Consider the following 21834-nt stretch of genomic DNA (forward strand, 5'->3'; position numbering starts at 1 on the left):
CCGCTTTCCTTGAAGAAGAAGACGCGGATATTCCGAGGAGACTCAATTACCCCGTACATGCTCGAGCAGAAGCGCGCAGCCTTGAGACGGTAACTTTCCTCATTCGTCGAACCTTTATATCCCCGCTATATATAATAACGCACGCCTCTTTATCACCGTCCGAATCTTGGTATAATTACGATCGTTAATGTTGCGTCTGGTTAGAGACGCCGTTCCCGCCGCGGCATCTCTCGCATCTTGGTACCACGATGATTTCTCGCACTCGATTTCGTCTCATGAAAGATAAGGAAGTGCATTTCCCTCCCGTGATCTTTATTAAGAAAGACAGAAATTATACAATGTGAATTATTTTATTTAAAAAATGTCGCAAGTGATTTAATTTGACTTTAATTTTCTTCTTATGTATATGTGTAACAGAGACAGATTGGATGTAATATTTTGATCCAATTATCCGACGTGAGATAATAACATACTGTCTTCTTCTGTAATTCAGTAATAATATTATTGAAATTTTATTTTTCGATGTAAAATTTATAGTGGAAAATTTATAGGCGTCTCTCATTTATAATTATTCAATTAGTGTAACAAGCTTCTGTAGATCACTCATGAGATTATCTCAGATAAGAAGGTTTATGCAAACATGACTTTTCTTTGGCTTCGTTATGTATCACTTAAGACAAACAGGTTTGCGACATGAGAGGTCTTAGATATATAATAAGCAGGTGGCTGTGATTGAATTTCTTTTTTTATATCTTAATTCATATCCCACTACGATTTCTTATCTCGTCGCATCGCCGATTTTCGATTTATACTGTTGGACCATGAAACTTCGTTCGTGAAGAATACGTTCGTCCGCGTCGTGAGACGGGGTCTCGCGAGACGTGTCGTAACCGGGGAAGAAACGACATGGGAACGCGCGACCATTCGCGATGTTTAACATGCACGAGACATAATTTCCGAGCTGAAACACGTGAGTACGCACATTGGGTCGCCGGCAAGGGACCGAGTCGGTCAGGCTCGGAAAACGTGTTATTCAAATGAGGGACTCGCAATAAAAACGGCAGGTCGTAATGAAATGACACATTGAATAAACCGAGTTTAAAGCTTGTCCTCTTTTCCCTTGTGTGTTACTGCTAATATTTCCCTGCTTTGACATCGTGACGAATATTGAGTTTCCCCACGTTTCTCTTTTCATTTATGGGTTTTTCTGTCAACTTGGAGAGAATAGACTTTTTTATTATTATCATTCGACTGACATCTTCTTTACGCTTGTCCTAAATTGTGCCAAATCTGTTCTAAAGTATATAAATAAAAATACAATTTTAATAAAGATGAGAACATGTAAAACATTTGTCGGTGTTGCTCTTGAACTCCGTGCGGTACAAACACGTTCGCGGGGATGTCTCTTTCGTCGGAATTAAATTAGAACGATAATAAATCCCGTGCATAGCGAGATGGCTTATCTTGTCGGACGAGTTGGCGATACGCGTCTTTCTTCGCGGAGCGTGTTCTTGTTGGACAAATGTGATCGTTGTCGCGCCGAGCGGGGGCCCGCGTGACATCAAATTAGTTTCGCCGCACGGCGAAGTTTAATATCGACCCGTCGCCGGTAAGTCGTTCATATTGTTGGAGCTTTCGCTCCGCTCCGTAGTGCAGGAGTTATCGCGACTTAGCGGAAGTGCAGAGTTATAATCCTCCGCCCTTCGCGCCCCAAGAAACCCTGGTAATCCTCCATCCGGGGATTACCGCCTCTGAAGCACTTACGGCGATTAGTTACAGCGGAATGCGACGGTCCCTGCGGAAAGTGGGATCCGCATCCGGTGCGGCATAACAAAGTGCGGTAATGGCGCCTAATAGAGTTCTTAACAACGAAACGAAAAAAGCTTGTATCTCTCGCAACTTTTTTACTAATTTGTTTTTTTTTTTTCGAGATACAGAACGTAAGATTGGAACAAGATATATTTTTTTCTATTAGATATATGGAAAGATTGAGTAATTTCCTCAAGTTACTCTGGGATATAATTATCTCAAGAATTAGAAGAGCGCAAATAAGATCAACGTTTTATTTACCTTTTATTTACTTTCTCTTCCCCTCATTTCCCTTGGCATTCTCTTCACTCAATTAGCTCACTTGATTCGATGCGTTTTTTTTAAATATCCTTTTAAGTAATTATATTTTGTCGGGTATTTTTATTTTTATTTTACCGGAGGTTCTTGATTCTCGATTCTCGCAGTCGCAGTATTCATCGGAAAGGCGGTAACGAGTAAAGTCCGGGAGAACTTAGATTGCGCTTCGAAGTCTCTACCACGCATTTATCATTACAACCATTTGCACAATCCACAGTGAAACTACTGAGATCGTGGGAAGCATTGTTATCGTAAATTAACCCCTGAACTGAAAACATATTTCTTAGAAAAAGAACATGGAATTTAATTATCATTCATTACATCTCATTGTGTAAAGAGACCGCATAAAGGAGAGAGGAAAAGAGACGTCACGGATATAAATGACGGGAACTCAATAAGGAAATTGTTATTTTAACACTTGTGGCACTTTTCACAAGCCACAAGGCGCTTACGAGAGCTATTTATAATTCACGATGTTTCTCGCGGAAATAGCAGTCCATTTTTTAACTTTGTTTGAATAGTCTGTGCTAATTCATACAAAGGAGAATCGTCGCCGGGAAATAATGCCGCGGTAAAGGACGAATGCTACGAGTGGCATTTTGTCGGAAAATATCACTGTGTACGGAAAGCATGAACGCGACCTCAAAGAAGACTCGGCTCTGCGTGTAGAGTGGACTTAAAGAACGAACACGGTTTGTGCGAGTGTTATGTCCACTCGACATAAGATAATGTTTCTACAAACCGACGCGACGTATCAAGAATACGCGGCTTAGCTTGATAACACCTAAGAGCCGTGTCGTTGATTGTTGAGCTGTCATTTCACAGATAAAATATTAGCGGAGGAACAATTGTCGAAGTAAGTCACATGGTCTTGCTCGCGTGTATTGATTTCTGCAGTATGTCGTAATTACAATTTTTCTGTAGGATAATTGCGTGAAGAAATTAATTTCGACAATTTAAATATTGTAGAATATAATATACCTATGTCGATCGAGACTTATTTCCTTCTTATCGTAGTTCTGTCTTTAAAAATGACGATCCTTAATAGACTTAAATTTTACCGTTGTAAAACTTGTCAATAAAATTATTTTACGGTATGTTTGCTCGAGCAGTATAATCATATTGAACTTACTTTCTAAAGATGAGTGTAATTTTGATTAATAATTTAGGTTGAACGTTCGTAACGCGATTTACGTCAAGCAAAAATGCCGCTGAGATAGACACCTCTGTGCCATTCGGCGTTGCACCGCGCCAATGATCAAATATTAAGTACCGTCTCTCGATCATCTACGCGGAAACGAACGACACTCGAACCGAACGCGGGCTCTCGCAGCTGCAACGAACAGCACGACGTGTGGGCTTAATCGCGTGTCATTTCGCATCGATCGCCGACGGATGGACTTATTATCGATGTAACCCGCTTTATATTACGGCAGTGGTGCGCCCCTATAATAATCTGTCCGTCGCTTAAAATACTCCATCGAGGAAACGAACGCACGCTTAATGATCTCGCGTGTTTCCGTCCGTTTCAATCGTATTTTCAGCTATCGCACAATTACAAGGGTCTTCAACGTCGAAGACTCGTCCGCGGCAACGTTAAGAAATCGATCGATTCTCCCAAGACGCGCTTGATCTTATCCTGGACGATGAAAATTAGTTTACTCCACTCTCCTGCTCCCCCCCCCCTCCTTTCCCGCGTAATCTGCACGAGAACTATTGAGCTATATTGAGCTTTACGTTCGCTATAAATAGTCGACTGCAAGCCGAGTGTGGCCGAGTAACAACATGTGTGCATCGTGATATCGAGGATCATCCACATTTGCCGCACTTAACGTGTCAATTACACGCCACGATTTCGCGCCAATTGCCCGAAGTCATGATCGCTTCGCATCCCCGCGCGTTGACACGTTAGTTATAGCTGTCTTGAACTCGCCACGTACTAGATTCAGTTACTGCCGCGCGCCGCGATGCCAACTTGGCAATTACGAGCATGTAAGAGATCCCTGCGAGATCGTTGCTCGCCATCGATCTTAAGGCCAATTCGCACGCTTTTAATGAGACTATTTTGATAGGCACTCAAGAATCGTCTTGGATACTGTTTCCATGTAGATGAACAGACTGTACTTGTAGAATGTGTAATACTACTGACGCTAAATTCGACCTCGATGGATCTACGTAAGATCTTGCGTTTTACACTAAACTGATAAATTTATTGATGCGAATAGTTATACAATTTTATATTGATATTTAAAGTTCTTAATTGCATGAAGGAATTCAACCGCAGGAATTAACTTCAGCAATTTACTTAATTAAGATATAAACTTCTATGTCTGTAGAGAGATATTCCTATCGTAGTTCTGTTTTTAATTGAAAGTGACAAACCTTGATACACATTATTTTTACGTAATAGAATTTTGTTATAATACTTGTGTGTGTCAATAATCATATTAAGCTTACTTTCTAAAGATGAGTGTAGTTTTGATTAGTAATTTTCAGGGTTGAACTGACTTCGTCGCACATTATTGAGAACTTAAGAAGCTTTTTTAAAAACTTAAGAACTTTTGAAAATCTCTACAAAATCCTTCTTTGCACCGATTTTTGTAGTAGTTATTAATATACTGATTTTTAAGAGATATACTTTGCTCCATGCTTTTGACAGATTAGTATAGAATTAAGAGAGAGATCTTGACACGTGAAATACCTCGGCGTGAGCGAACTACATACCAGCTACGCCAATGGCGGGTTCTCTCGGCTACAGAGAATGTGCGCGGCACTAGCCACCTGCATTTTATTGCTTCCATTAAAGTCGATCGCTGTAATGCGCTCCCGGGTAACAAAGACGGGTTTTTCTTGTAATTACCCGGCAGTTAACGAATCCCGCCGCGCGCGTCTTACCGTTTCGATTCCACCGCACCTTCCTCGAGCCGAGGGACACCGAGAGAGATCGCGCGATATACACGGACGCGAGGGCACACAAGCACGCGCATGTATAGACAGAGACAAACAAACACGTTGGGTATACGTTCACCGTAATTATCCGGCATTTTATCTATCGACGTGCTGCGGCGTACATGGAAACAGGTGCCGACTTAATGTAATTAGCGAAGATTTCTGTCTCACCGTCGCTTGCACTTTATTGCTTCCTCCATACGCCGCTCGTTCGTTCTCTCTCTCCCTTCAGGCTTAACCCGTCCCGTGTTCTACACGTTACACTGGATCTCCGCGAATCATCGCCGTATCCTTCCCGTCGGAACGGAAACCAGAAACGAAAGCAAGAAAAGGAGCAGCGGAGCTTCGACGTTGAGAATCGTAGGAATCTTAATAGGGCAAAAATTTAATGCAAACGTTCTAGGAGAAAATTTGCAAAGTCATTAAAGTGCGAAGCGATGCCGTTGGATATTCTTTTACGTCGCGCGACAATACAGCGTGGTATCTCGATTACACGCTAACGGTCACGCTATACAGCAGCATGCCGCCAGGAGGATCCGCAAGTTACACGCTTTACAGGACCGACGGTCGCCGTTACAAGGCGATTAGTCCGGGCAGCTCATTTTTCTCTCTCCACTCTCGCTCCGTTCTGCTTTAACATGTCGACGAGTCACGATCGGATCGGCCTTTTCTTCTTGCCATTGGAACGAGCCAGCTGCCATTAGACGGCGGCTCCTTGCAGCTGCCGGCGTCACTTGGTTATAAATTTTACAGTCAACCACTTCGACCGCGCGATCGTCGACGATTATATTTCGGTCCTTTTTTTTAAATATCTATTTCGCGCGACGGAATGGTAACGAAGGGAGCGTTTAACGACGAATTCGCGGGAATCGCAGAAGGTGGTGACGATTTAAATTCCACGACGATTCTGGAACCGAGCGAGCGACCAACGACGACTTGAACTCCCCGCTGCATTTCTGGAGGTCAAAATAAGCCCGCATGCTGCATATAAATATCTTATCATATCTGTAATTTTGCAGAGATGTTGAGTCGTATATTTTCGTCGTACGTTTCACGGCGAATGTGGTCGTATAACTCCGAGTCTTGTTTTGCTTAAAGTGAAGCTCACGCTCAACAATAATGCAAAACGAGCGCGATTCGTGATAACACGGCAATGTGTAATTTAACCTGCTTTATTTCAAAGAAAATTGAAATTTCTTCATTTTCACTGAGAACTCATTTTTTAAATTATTGGGCTATTAAAGGATTAAGGTTTGGATGTTTTAACGGCTGGTAATTTTAGCAGTCGAGACTTGCTTGAAGCGTGGTATTTCATTCTATCTGAATTTACGAGAGTCGACGTATAACAATTTAGTTGTCATTTTACGTGGTGTAGGATTTTTAGGTTGGCGGAAAAGTGGATGATGCATTAGAGGGTTAAGACCTTCATCACCGGTCTGATAACCGGTTTCTACGGTGAATTGCTTCTGTAACTTTAGTTTCCGACTACTCAGTCTCGTTGGGATCAAACAGCTCGTGTGCCCTGAGGGTCCTCAGGCTTGTTCTGAGATTCCTGCACGCTACGTGTGTGATTCGAAAGAAACTAAAAGACAGATATTACGAAGTAACTCGCATTTTAGCCGTACACTATTTCTTATTTAAGTGAGCTTTGACGTGCACTCTTCACTCTTATATTACATGTACCTTGCGTTTCGAGAATATTACTCTTAATACTTCACTCCTGTGTGGAACTTTTCCTCTTGCTTTTCTGATGCCGGCATTCTTGTATACTGTATAGGATTCTTACTGGTTTTACTCTCTTTTCCCCAAATACCGAAACCCATTTAATTTAAGCTACCTCGGGTGCTGAATACCTGCATTTTTGGATCTTTGTATCCTCGGATCCTGAACTGTCTTAATTTTGAAGTAAATTGGGGGATTAGCGTAAGAGCATGATGTTGAAATCTCTGGACTCTGTAATTTTAAATCTCTAAATCCTAAAGGGCTTCGGATTTTGTCTTAAGATTTCAGGATTTCTCGTTACTTAGATTCTCATTATCGCAGAACAATGTAGACGAGAAAGGCATACCAGTCTTCAAAATACTCTTTAATCCATGAAACGTTAAATATAATAAAAAACGTTAAACATAATCAAAGTTGACAATGATAGTATCTTTTATAATTCGTTATGAACATCATTTCCAACTTTTTTGAACTTTCAAGACATAAATGTGAGGTAATTATAGCAGATGTTAGCAGTAAAGAAATTCAGATTTTAATAGGTTCATACTCGCCAGCAACCCATGTTTATACGGACAATTCTTTACCAGCGCGCCGCGAGCGCTGCAATCGAATGGGAATGTTATGAAAACTCATATGAAATTCGAACTACGCGACACATGGAGAGAGTGCATGTACACGCGCCCACAAAGAGCATCCCCGAAATACAAGAGGCGCGCATTATATCGCCGCTCTAATCCGTCCCGATGCAATGCCCACTCGTCGTGCATGCGTATTGCATCCGCGTGCGTGTGCGTACACGTGCAACGTACGCGAGTTATACGTGCGTGTGCGTGAATCGCGCGCGTAGATTAACGCGCGCCGTGCACGGCGTTACTTGTTAACTTGTTACGTGTTCGTCCGCCGTGCATTGCCGTGCATCGCCACGCTATAAACAGGGGGGGAAGGGGGGGAGGAGGGGAGAAGCGCCGAGAGGAGAAACGAGGCGGCAGCAGGGGGCCACTCCACTCGTGTTGGTGCACACTCTGTGCGACTCGCACCTATGAATATATTCATGAACGGTGAACATGGCGCCCGGAGCTCCCACCTTCCACCCTGCCTCGCTCTCTCCCTCGTCAGCCTCCATCTGTTTCTTCCTCCTCCCTCCGCGGTTCTTCTCATCCACCCGCTATACCGGCGGCCGTAATCGAATCGACCCATCATTTGATCGGCAATTAAATTAATAACCGCGTGGTCTCCTCGCGACCGAGCGGGCGCGGCGCTTCTCGTCGCCGCCGATTTTCTCGCCGTTCGTAGATCCGGATCTACTCGCCGGATATCCGAGCGCTTATCGCTCCGGTGCCCGGCACCGCCGTTGTCGTTTAAAGATCATTACTTCGCTCTTGTTGCCATCGCCGGAGGAAGCCTGGGAGCCATATTGCAGTCGGAAACCCTCCTTAACTCTCTCTCTCTCTCTCTTTTTCTCGTTTCTCTTTGTCCGACTCGCTCGCTCTTGCTCTCTCCGCCGTGCTTTTATTCGCGTCCGGCTTCTTCCTCGATCTTCCCTCCTCCTCGTCTTCTTTCTGCCCCCCTTGCGGTTTTCTATCTACCGGGTGGCACACAACGTGTCGCGCACGTGCCACCGAGTTTCGTGCCAATTCGATGGAAATCGCTTCCACGAGCGGATTTTACGACGCCGAATGTTGCGACAGACACCGATGCGCTCGTCGTTACGCTCAATATTTCTATTCCTATGTAATACATTACATTAGATACACCTTTCTTCCATCTTTCTCTAAAACGATAAAATTACTACCACAACATGTGGTCCTCGATGTGAGTTCCATCTTGTTATTGGAAAGCTCGCATTAGATTATATTAAATTATATTAGATATATTAAAGCCATAAAATCAAACTTGGAAACGAAAGATTTTTAACGTGAAAAAATTCATGAGTAAAAGTAAATAGTACAGAATGTCTCCTTAGTGAGTTAATTCCACCATTATCGAAAACCCGCACACAGAAAAATATATACTACCTACAAGTTAATATTACTTGCTTCAAGTATTTGATAAGTTCATATATGAGCAAATCTACCATAAAGTCGTCATAAGTATCACATTTACTCAAAACATATTCTAGATCTTAGCAAGTTTAGTACTTGAAACAAGAATATTAAATTAATACGAACATTCTGTTTACTTACAATATAGAGTCCATGGAAGAGAAGCATATACTTCAATAAAGATATCACATTTTCTTGAGAGAAGTTTATCCGTTATTTGAATCAAGTAAAAATTTTATTCATCTAGAATAATCGTTTACTTCAAAAAAGAATTTGTATTCTTGATGATTACAATTAATATTATTTTTATTTATTTAATTTTCTTTAATTCTTTAGTTCCTAAGTGGAATGTAGGTTAGGAGGTTTTCGTGCGCGGTGCGGAGGGGTACAGTTTAGAATATAAAAATTCCTGTCCTCAGGTGGACTCGAACCCGGTTCCTCGTGGTTATGAGTCTGACACTTTATCACTAGGCCACATCTCTGATTATATTCTTAGTGCTGCAGTATCTAGTTTTGACAGAAGTGATTCATTGATTTCAAGTATTTCATATTCTTACCTAAAGAATCAGTAAATATTCAAATCAAGCTTATGTGGCTTTTCTTAGATAAAGTTTACAGAATATACTTGAAATCAATGAATCACTTCTGTCAAAACTAGATACTGCAGCACTAAGAATATAATCAGAGATGTGGCCTAGTAATAAAGTATCAGACTCATAACCACGAGGAACCGAGTTCGAGTCCACCTGATGACAGGAATTTTGATATTCTAAACTGTACCCCTCCGGACCGCGCACGAAAACCTCCTAACCTAGAAGAATGTTGTTCTATACAGCCAAGTATTTCATATTCTTACCTAAAGAATCAGTAAATATTCAAATCAAGCTTATGTTGCTTTTCTTAGATAAAGTTTCAGAATATACTTGAAAGAAGAATAAATTCTTCTTTTAAGCACATAATGATAAGCTTTTCTAATACTTATGATAAGTATATCTTAAAACTAATATTAAGAAAATATTCTTTGTTGAAGAAAACTATTACTCAAACCAAATAAAATAAAATGAGTAATTGCTTTTCTTGGCTGTAGAACGATATTTTTCTGTGTGCGCGGATTATATTTTGCTAATAAAGTCTTAAAATTAAGTTTTGAAACGAATGACTTTCTATGTGAAAAAAGTCGCAAAATGCGAAATTTATTTTTTGTAACGCACTCTGAAGAAAGTAAAGTAAAACGAAAAAAATCCATTGTAAGACGTGCATTTCTGAATGTATATATATATGTATATATATATACAATATATATATATATATATTCAGATCGCAAACGATCTGAAACTTACGAAGCCGATGAGTCACGATATGCGACTATATGTAAGTAAAAGCGTATATATATAGAGTCTTATATAGCGTCATTGTTCGTGAAAACCTTTGAAAGTATAGATATGTCGACTGGCCGTCATTTCGCAAGTGAACGATCCGGGAATTTCTTTACACCCCGTATTTCCGTTCCCCGTTTGCCCCACGTGTCCGACACAGCGACACTTCCCTCTCTGTGTAAATAAATTTACGCGCTTCTTTCTTTACCCTCCTTCTATTTCGTGGTGTGTCTGCCCTCTTTCCTGACTTCTTCTAACCTACGCCCTTTTTTTTCTCTCTGTATGCTCCATTACGGTCCCTTTCTCCCTCTTTTGTCCTCTTTACACGCGCTCTCTCTTTCCCGTTTGTCTCTCAGAAAATATGTGATACAGCGTTTCCGCTTTCCTCCGTAATTTTCCCCGCTCACTTTTTCTCTCCCCCTCGTTACAAAAATTTGTGAGACTGATTCCCCGAGTGTTCTTGTAAATAACACGTCTCTTCAACGAAAGAAAATGCACGTAAGGACCTCCATCATCTCGTTATTTTAATTCTGACGTTTACGATTTCCCTTATTCCCGCAGCATCCTTGATCCTATCTCTTCTGGATATCTCTTTAACCAATCATACTTCGTTACTTCTTGTTGTATACTTCTATGCTGGCATTATATTTTTTTCAATGTAATAGATATCTTTGAACCTTTCTTTTTTCACAAATACTACGTTTTTTTCAAGTGTACATGATTTATATCCAATTGTGCACTACTTATTACATTCAGTTACCACGCTGCACGGTTAAGTTTATTTCTTCGTGTAACATAGTCGTATCATGTGTCATTTCACCGTATGCCTGAAGAGAGGCTTGGTCCCAAGGCGAGATAAAATTCCCTCCCTTTTTCCCACCTCCTGATCGTAAGGGACAGAAGGTCTGGATTGACTCGTGCTTCCCCTTCACGTTCATCTTGGGACCCTCGTAAAGCTGTCTCCCTCGGGCTTAGGGGACAGGCAGGCCTCGCAACGGCGAGATTTCTCTCCGAAGCCCCTCTCTCCGAACTACCTATCGGAATGCTGCTGGCTGTTCCCGTGACACCATACTCGACGAGCTACAGGCGACGCGTCTTCTACGCGGCTTGTTTTCGCCGACGATCTTGGGGATGAACAGGCCGATAACTCTATTATATTTCTCCGACGAAGGAATATCTCGTGAAATAGAAGGAAACAGGGACGATGCCGAATAGCGTGCGCTAAATCAAGAAACGCCGATATAGCCCAACCTCAATCCATCGGGGATTTGTTCGGTTGTTGTCTCTCGAAAAGTGTTGGGCATCTATACTGCAGAGGCTAATACGATAAAAACCAACGGATCGCATAAAGGAAATAAAATTTGCGAGATAAGAATCGGTGCATATACCGGGTGTTTCTTACTGTCCAATATCTTAGGAGTTATGTTTTTAAGGTTATTTCATAAAGAAAACGATAATTTTATAAGTCTGTAGGTTGATGAAAAGGTGTTGCGTTATATCACGAAGCTGCAAAGATTAAAGAATTAAATAACGATATCTTTGATCATCAATGTCATTTAGTGCTGAATCCCCGCGTTTGTAACGGTCGTAAAAACATCAGACGGCAAGCTCGTTACGACGCGTGTGTAATACTCGCTAAATGACCCGTCCGCTTCGTCGATATATACGCACCGATTGATAGGCTATTTTTAAGGGACGTAAAGTCGCTTTTAGCTAGATATAGTATTTATACACATCGGGCAGACGTCGCCGGACAAGCCATCGCCATCGCCGTCGCCGTCGTCGTCGTCATCAACGTCAGTCACGATCGATAACGGCGACGTTCGTGCGCCGCTCATAAATAAAACTTAAGGAGAATGTAAAATGCGGGCCCGATATTACACGCTGTGTGTCGCGCTTATACGCGCGCGAACTCGTATTCCCCGGGTATAATACACCGGGTATACTCTCACCATCTTCTCGCGAAGCCGCCCTCTCCCGTCTCCGCCTCCGCGTTTCCCCCTCGGTACTCGTCCCCGTCGGTTACTTATATCCGCCGGTCGGCCGGGACTCTCTCTTCTCTCTGCCCTTCGCCACGGTTTCTTCCATCGACGCTGCAGGCTCGAAACGGCAGTAAACCCGATCCTCTATAGCTGATCATAAAATAGTTACAACTCGCCCTCGCCGTCTCTCTCGCCCTTGTACACACGTGCACAATACGCAGCGAGCTATACACTAAGATACACACGTACACGTACATGTATACGCACGTAAATATAGTCACTCACACATGTTAAAACGCATGTGAATGTAGCCGTTTGCATTGTGCCACCGTGCTGGGTGTGTGTATGTTTGATCGTAGCCACCCACACGCTTAAATATGCACGTGCACACACGTAAGTGCAACCGGTGTTCAAGCACGAGGCGAACGCACATGCGTGCGTCTCGCTTTATCATTTCGCAATTGTCGGCGATCCGCGATTGTTCCTCCGCAAATTGCATCCTAGACAAGCGTCCGAGAGAAGAGCCGCGCGCGGTTATCGCGCGGTTGGCGATAACGATCGCTGTCGACCGACAAAGACCGGCGGAACCACGTGTCGCTTAAACCTCCATCTCTAGATTACTCCCCCTTTCGATTTTACGATCGCGCCAAGTCTGTTACGAAACGCGACATTAACTACAGGTGAAATTTCACTCGGATCGAGATAAGTGGTATCTCAATTCGTACGCGCGAATAGACGTTAATGTATGAGCAAGTTGAACAAGCGCAAAGCGTGTCAGCTTGTATCTTCATTTCGAAATAAATAAATTATTGTAATGAAAGCGCGATTAGCGCGCTAGAAAATATAAAGCGCATTTTTATCGGCGATATGTACACATTTGTGTACAGACGTTAATGCATGAGCAAATTGAACAAGCGTTGTCAGCTTATATCTTCATGTCTAAATAAATGAATTATAATGAATCGATTGGAGTGCTGGAAATATGAAGAGCATTTTTATCGGTAGTATATAATGGACACATACATATTCGTGTCGACGCGTGTAACACTTTACCGTGTACGTTATATCTTTAGCAGAGTTGACGTACATACACTTCAGAAGTTCCAACATCAATTTTCTTGATTGCTATACTCGATACCAGACTTTTGTCTAATACAGTATCTACTACACGCGCTGCATCGTGAATGATTGATCACCCAAAAGGAATTTAATGAAGAAACAGTTATAGCGAGAAGTGTACAATAATAGCGTAGGGAAAATATTGTAGTAGCGCGTTTTCGAAATGTTCCGCTGGTAGAGCTAAAGGACGCCACGATAGATCGAAAGGATGCTATTCTCGTAAATGATTCCCAATTTATAACGGCAGTTCCTTTATTCGATGTTTATATTCAATATTCCGTTACGATAACTTATATTCCACTCTTTCCCCCACCTATCCGCCTATTTTACCGAAGTGACTACGATAATGGACAACGTTTCTCTCCGCGCGATATTATTTTCGCCGCTGCAATTTATTATACTATCCATCTAGCCGTCAATTTTACCGCGATAATGGCGCCGGCGAGCATAAAGCGACGGTCCCGCGATCTTTATGAGTCTGCCGACAACATTCCTCTCTGGACGTTCCTCTCGTTCAACCGTTCTGCGCGTAGGACCATTCGATGCGGTCCGTGGTACTAGAGCAAAAATGCGGAATAATTAACGACCAGCCAGGAATTTTATTAAATCGAGGAACAGAGACGACAATTGTTGAAATGAGCTGGCGTCGTATTCACGCCTGGAATGCGATTAAATAAAACTATTCGAAATTCTGACGAACAAAGCGTGCGCTAACATTTACGTGGAGGGTAACATCGTGATTAAATGCGATTATTCGCATTTATAGTATTCCGAATGATTTTTAATCTAGCCTAAAACTATGATTACGTTTATTCATCGCGTTCTTTTATTTTATTGTTGAACGTCGCTGTGACACTTTTCTAAAGAAATATCGACATCTCGGTATTATTGAAGCTTCGTAAGCGGTTTTTTTTTCTTCGTACTCTGATATCCGTCGAGTAACGACGCGATGTCGTTTTTCTTTATTGCCGTGACAGTCTGTGCAAGCTCGTTGGTGACGCGCTTCGATATATTTCCTTCCTTTCGCAAGCTGTCGCATCTCGCGTTTCACGGCTGTCCTTCCGCATCGCCGACTCGTCGTCGTCCTCATCGTCATCGTCGTTGTCGTCGTCGTCGTCATCGTCGTCATCCTACACGGCAAAATAGTTTCGCGCCAGAACAATGCCACGATTACGTCGGTTCGTGTACATGGTACATTATGAGAGGTAACGCGCGCGCCGCGCTTCTGTAATTATGGAAACCAAGCATAAACTCCGCGATTTGCATTTCAAACTACCATTGTAATCTCGGGGCCCGACGCCGGGCGGCCGCGTCCTCGTTCCTCCGTGCTTTTACCTACCTACCTATCTGCCGCCCTTACCCTTTCGCCGTAGAATATTCCGAAATTGCCTCTCTTACTTTCAACCATGGATCCACCGACCAATTTGGAGTCGGTTCTTTCTTAACGAAAATACGAAGGCACGAATAGCCTTAAGCTACAGTTCATCGAAATTAAAGGATTTTTAGGGAATTATTTCAATTTCAGAGAAATGTAACGAAATATTTTATTATTTCTCATTTTACGGCAAGTCTCTCGCGAAAATGTTCCGGCATTAAAAATCGTTAAGTTAAATCAGCTCCATTCTGCCGTTAAAAGCGGCGAATTTATCAAAAAGATGAAGACAGATGCAACGAATATTCTGTATATATATATATCCATCCGCATATGCTGTCACTCTTCCCGATTATTCACGTTAATGCGTTTCGACGCATTCAGCCAACCCGGCTGTAAACGCGTTTCCGGCGCAAATTTTATTCCACAGCGAAACGCCGCCGAAACGATAACGCCGATAAATTCGGCTGGATTAATATACGGCACATATATGGAAGAGCTATATCTATAGACCGATTCACGCGCGGCACCTAGATCGATATAACTTTCGATGGTGTTACAAAATCAAATGAAATGTCGAAAATAAAATAAGCAACTCTGTTGTTTTTATCGACGATTCAAGTAATCGTGTCCTACTCTCGATTTTACGCCTGCGAGGAATTTTGTTATTGAGAGATGCTCTCCCCAGGGGGATAACAGAGCTATATCGAGCAGACATATGGCTTTGTGCATCGTTTGAAAGTCCGTTCCGCGAAAAGAGATATTAATATCGAACGGTGGATATATCGCGACATCGGTGACATTTAAATCCCGCAGGGTGAATAAATGAAAAATCCGCGGCAACGCCGCATGGCGACGCCGATATTCCGACATGCGAAAAAGTTACGTCCGCATTACCCAAAATTGCGTCGCTAATTAGCGCGTTAATTATGCGCGGCATCACTAATTGCTCTCAAAGCTTCGGCCGCGCGGCGATTTTGTTTTCCGAAATGGAAATTTGTTTGCATCGAGCCGCGAAAATTACCGCGACCGGCGGAGCGCATTCATTCAGCAGACATCTCGCTAATTGCTTTTAAACCCGCAACAAAACCGGCTCACAGCTGAGTTTCCATATTATGCCATATTTATGTGCTTAAGTGCGGTGCTATACGTATGAAAATGTATCACGTATAATAATAAAATAACAGTAGTGAATAAAATAGCGGTACTTATCGATATTAATAGTAACGGTAATAAAAATAATATAGTACAATGAGAAACATCATATCTGAATAAATCTGCTGTTGCATCGCGATAATAAGATATAGGTATTTACTTTACGTCGTATCGATATGTTTTTTAATACCGCGTAAAAATAGGAGGGAAACATTTTTAATGCGGATAAAAATATTTGCGATAAAACGATTTGCGAGGGAGGGCAGAGGGAAATTTATTACGCGGCCGGGATCCTGTAAAATACTGTCTGTCCCGCGGGCGTAAATCAGAATCGATAGCGCCCGCGTACTGTATATCCGCGGGAGTGACGCGTTCGTCAATTTCCAGTGACACGGTAGGTGCGCGCGGCAACGTTATGCGAAAATCAACCCTCGGCGCTCTTGCCAGGTCACGTTTCTATTTGCAAGCCGGTGTAAACGTGCCGATGGCGGAACCGCGTTTCCGTCCGTGCGCGTCCGTTTGGCGAAATATCGGGTCGGCCGATATTTCCATAAACAGCGAGAGCGAACGAACGGGCGACCCGCCGCGCGCGAGAGTGTACGACCGACGTTAATTGGGCCTCCTCCAATTGCTTTTATATCCTCGGCTGCGTTTTCGACGCGCCTCGAGGCCACTCGGCCGCCGCACGCCCCGCCGCGCGCCGGCCCGGGATGCATTTTCCGCGTGCGCGCGCGCGCGCGCGCGAATCCAGCGACCGGGATTACATCGATTTCCGAAATGAATGCGAAGCGATACTCTCTCTCGTTGCCGCGCACAGCAGCGGCGGTATTTCGCGACAGCCCGACCCGATATTTTTGAAAAGCCCGAGATATACCCGTACGATGACCCGTTAACACCTCGTCGAAATCGTCGCGCAACGTCATGTCGGCGAAACGCTCGTGCACTGTGTATTACAACTATAGCCAGAATAACGGCGTAAATGTATGGACTGAAAAATGCATATTTTCACGACGCGAGACACTACATACGCGTCGGATTTATCTCGCGTTGCACAACTGTGAAGAGTGGATGAATTGAAATTAAATGTATGAGATACACATGACGGGACGAGTCTCGCGAAAACCGTTCGGATGCTCTCTCGCACAGCGAACGTTTATTAAACATTAATTTCATATATTCGCTACACGAGATCCGTTCCACGGATCTAGCGCATCGTTGGTTAGCATCCTCATCACTCAGCCATGCTATCGCGCTTGATCCGTTCTCGTGTGGACTTAGGAGACCGTGTCGTAGTTAGAATGCGAGTCCCCGGGCGCTACACGGGAACCGCTTCGTAGTTAGAATGACAAGTCCCTGGACATACGAGACTATCTCAATCTAATTACAAACAATATGCATTGTCTCTTGCGCTTGCATCAGTCGATGTATACAGCAGCAATCTTTGATATCGATCATATCCCAGAATGAACACGTCAGGAAGAAACTAACTTTTCAATCACGAGAATCGCTGTTAAAATAGTTACTATTCGTATATTAAAAAGAGTATATTAAAAAGTATATAAAAAATATGTATTTTATAAATTTAAGGGTACATAGTATAATCTTCATCGCAGATTATTTCACGCGGCTTTGTTTCGCGCGGGCAGAATTGATGGGATACGCGATATTCATCGATCCTGCATGTCGCACGCATGACACCTGACACATCGCCGGCTCACCGTTCGTCGAACTTTGTGTTGCAGGACATGTCCGACGTGTGCGTTGGGACCAGCGTGGGGACCATTACGGAGCCGGAGTGTTTGGGACCCTGCGAGCCCGGCACTTCCGTCACCCTCGAGGGCATCGTTTGGCACGAGACCGAAGGAGGTAAGAACCTCGTTGCAGCTTAATTCGCCCATTTGCCTTCGCGGACTCTGCCACCTTAGACCTCCGACCTTCTTGTTATCTCTTTAGCTCTTGGTTATAGAGGATTAGATAGCGAAATTATAATCCTAGAACGTGATAACGTGAAGCATTGATTTTTAATATTCTCTTAATAGACAATTATAATTATAATTATAATTATAATTATAATAATTAATAATAATAATAATAATTAATAATTATAATCGGCGAGAGAATTAATTGTCTATAATTATAATTATAATTCACCGATACCGATACCGATACCGATACCGATACCGATACCGATTTGGTCGATAAAACGAGATCTTTTTTTCTTTATCGGCAAAACGTATTTTTACACAAATTGGTTTTATATTAGTTTCCACGAGATATTGTTGGTCTTCCTTTAATGTATCTAATTGTCACATCGCAGCTAATAAATCCTCAATTAAAGATAAATGGAATAATATTAATTTTAAATGATAATTTTACATGTAATTTCGAATAATATGTTTTTCATGCAAAAGTCAGTCAAATACAGAAAATTTAATTAATTCTGTTTGATATCTGAAGAGAGTATAACATAGATGATATTTCCATTTAGCTAAAATTATTTAACGATATTCTTTATTAAATTATTCGCCAGTCGATCTACCTTATTTTGCCCAGTAAAAATGAAATCTTTTTTTCTTATCGGAAAAACGTATTTTTACACACAAATTACGACTCGTGCAGTTAATGTCATTTTATCTAATTCTTCTTTTAATAACATGATTGGGGAAATACACGTGACCGTTTTTCTCAACCTCTTCGGATGCTAAATTAACGAACGAACCTATATCCATTTTTAATCGATTCGTTAAGAATACGAAGAATACGGATTTAACTATTAACGCCAATGAACGTAAAGTACGAAGAATTTGCATTTAGGCCATTAATGATTCATGCACATTCCCAGTTACTCGCTTGTCAAATTTGCTTCCATCAAATTTACCCTGTTATTGCCCCAGGCTCTTCGGATAAAGTCATACACGGTGCTTATTGATTTATCGAATTTCTGCAATTCGCTGAATAACAGTAATAACACTAATGGTACCGCATACAGAGTAGTCTGCGTTATTATTATGGAAATCACCGTCGTAAAGGATTATATGAGCGTATCTTCTATCGTTCAACGTAGAATCACCGCGTCCGTCTGCCCACTTGTTTTCCCGGGATATTAAGTAATATCGAGCATCGTTAGAGTTGCTATACAAAATGATGTTCACCGTTAGCGGCGCGTTTAAACGAGGAATAGCGCAGGAAACAAGAGTCCGGCTTGCATCGTGATTTTCCTCGCGATATAATAACGAACGATAATTGCGCGAGAAAGGATTACAGCCGCCACTTTTCCGTACTGGATAGAAAATATTTATTTCATCGTGCATTTGACCGCACAACGTAATGATTTATGTAACGTTTAATTTAATTTATGTAACTAAACATCATTTGCATCGTTATGCATTTCATATAAATTTTGTTGTTGTTATTCCCAATATTTTGTCATATACAATATGACAAGTGACGTACAATATCTGACGAGTGTAATTGAATGTACAATATGACAAGTGATGTACAATATCTGACGAATGTAAATTGAATGTAATGTCTCGAACGTCAGACATCGCTCGGGATATTTTCCGGCGGTCTTTTTAATTTTCGTACGTCCGAAACGCGAGTGAATCGACGTCGACTTGCGTATATTCACATGACAAATGTCATAGGCAAGATAAATGGCTAAATGGGAAGTTCAATAACGGAGACGTGAATAAAGTACCCCTTGATGAATTTGAGACGAGTCGATATTGTGAAGATTTAAATAAAAGGCTAATTACTAGCGGAAGTCTTCGCGGTTGATAGCAGTCAGGAGTAAAAATAAAACGGAACTTCTTGTTTGTGGATTAATTTCAAGCAATCTTTCATCGAAATTTGATTTGCTTTTGTAAAGTATGATCGAAACTCTGATCTAGGTTTAATTCCATTATCCACAGTTAGCAAATAACAATTGACGAATGACAATCTGGTTGTTGTGATGCGGCGTCCCGCATAGTCGCGCGAATAAATAATAATCGTCGTTGTGGTTATCGATGGAATAAAAGTTGTATCGTCTCGTGTCGACTGAAAATAACTAGCACCGATGATCAATCAATCGTTTGCCCCGGGTAAACATTCGGAGAGCACCGATGTAATAGGAATAGCACTCGATCGATCTTGTTGCTGCTCGAACGATTCGGGGTTATAAATATCCGTCCGATATTCCGCCGGCCGGAAAAGTCGGGTAAATAAAAGCGTGTTGTAATCCCGACATCATTATTTCGTTTGCCGAGATCGATCAGCAATCGTAATTGCAATATATACAGAATGCGACACTTCATATTTTATTCGTGCATTCCAATTTATATATTCTTTCAGAAATTTTCTATACTTTTTTTACTTAATTCCTTTTAAACCGAGTTTTTATTTTAAAAAGAAACGTGATCGCGCGGGAAAGAATTAATGCTTTTCGCGCGATTGTCCCAACTAATTTACCGTAACGTTACACCGAAATATTACACTGTCACGCCGGTGTATTTTCACGAGTAATGAGTGTGATTAGAACAAACGCGGATAAACTACGTAATTGGATCGTATGCAAGCTTATTAAAACCATTTCGACAGTCAAAGTAGCGGTAACTCGATAACGATCACGTTTGCGCGAAGTAATGCAGATTAATTTATCCGGGGCTTAAGCTTCCATGCTTGTTAGCATACGTTCCATAAGCTTAACATTCGCCGTTGTTTTACGGTTCGTACGCGTCGCTAAGCTGAAACGCTAATTCTCCAGCTGCTCCAATGCGAAACGCACTAGCTGTGTTGCGCGTGGAATAATGTAAAATAATGTGGAGTGTTGATAAAGAAAATATTTAAATATTTAAGACTACGTCTGTGTATGCGTGAGGCCCTAATGGACGTATATTCTACGTGGCACTTACTTCATTACTTATTGCCTTAATGAAGTATGGAACGCGCTTTAAATAAATTATGCGACTCGTACTAGTTAGCGTCGATATATCAGAAACCGTAGGAAATGTACGCGAAAATCAATAACGCGTTTAAAATTTATTCAGTAAAACTTTTCCTGAATTCCAGTAATGAATATTGAAATTTAATTTGATTGATGACTAATAAGATATTTAAAAATTTACCGTGCCATTTCAGTTGGTGAACGTTAACTAATTTGACTCGCTAATCAATTGTGTACAATTGATTAAAAATACATAACGCTTTTAACGAGGAACTCCATTTATTCCTCATTCACGCTAAAATTTGCAATATGTACACTAAAGATTACGCTTGATAGCACATTTCGATCGACTTTTTTTCACCTTCTTCGGCGACTGCTAGTCTGAAAGTTTATTAATACTTTTTCTTTCTTATCATTCCTTGTATAATAATGAACCGCGATATAATAACGATACAATAATGCGCCGCGACTCGACTCGCACGCGAGATAAAACTGATGTACCTACGTAGAATGAAATTAAAACAAAAGTGCCGGGAGACGCTCTGCGGCGGAATAATTAATTCTACCGCAGGTGAGCATAATTAATTCCAATTTCGCTAATAGGTCATCTCCCTTGGGAAGGTCTCCCGAGCTCTATTCGTCGTATGCTTCAACGACGATTTCTTCGATCTAATACGATTAAAGCGATCTGCGGAAATTATAAGGAAAGCCACACGCTACGCGAATAAATACACGCGAACACTTCGCCCACGCGTCGTATTATACCAACGTTTACATTCGTGACAAAACGTGACGGCTGCGCATAATACACGTTCATGAATATATTCTACAATATCGAGACATTTAAACGCACGCGTATATACAGGATGCCTCAAAATTATCCCTCATTACTTTACGTAGCGAAGTACTTTTGAACTCAATTCGCTTTGTCGCATGAAGCTTCTTTTCGTAACATCAAAAAGGTATACGAAACAATGTACAAAATGTGACATACATACACACATAATTACTAAAGGTATAATTATGCTCATGGAAATCGATAAAGGTCTGTTCGCATGCGATA

The 21834-nt window shown here is 41.7% G+C and overlaps 1 protein-coding gene across 5 annotated transcripts in view; it reads left to right on the forward strand.

The window, feature by feature from the left end:
• The window catches only part of LOC139767819 (uncharacterized), a 189831-nt gene that overhangs the window by 148067 nt on the left and 19930 nt on the right, over positions 1-21834 (forward strand). For all 5 annotated transcript variants that reach the window (XM_071697470.1, XM_071697473.1, XM_071697469.1 and 2 more), the window contains one exon: positions 17587-17710. In XM_071697470.1, the coding sequence (XP_071553571.1) occupies positions 17587-17710 (124 nt within the window). The remainder of the gene's footprint in view (positions 1-17586; positions 17711-21834) is intronic.

Source organism: Temnothorax nylanderi, unplaced genomic scaffold, assembly GCF_030848795.1.
Source record: "Temnothorax nylanderi isolate EJ_2023f unplaced genomic scaffold, tnyl_v1.0 TNYL_tig0012_pilon, whole genome shotgun sequence".
Taxonomy (NCBI): Eukaryota; Metazoa; Arthropoda; class Insecta; order Hymenoptera; family Formicidae; genus Temnothorax; species Temnothorax nylanderi.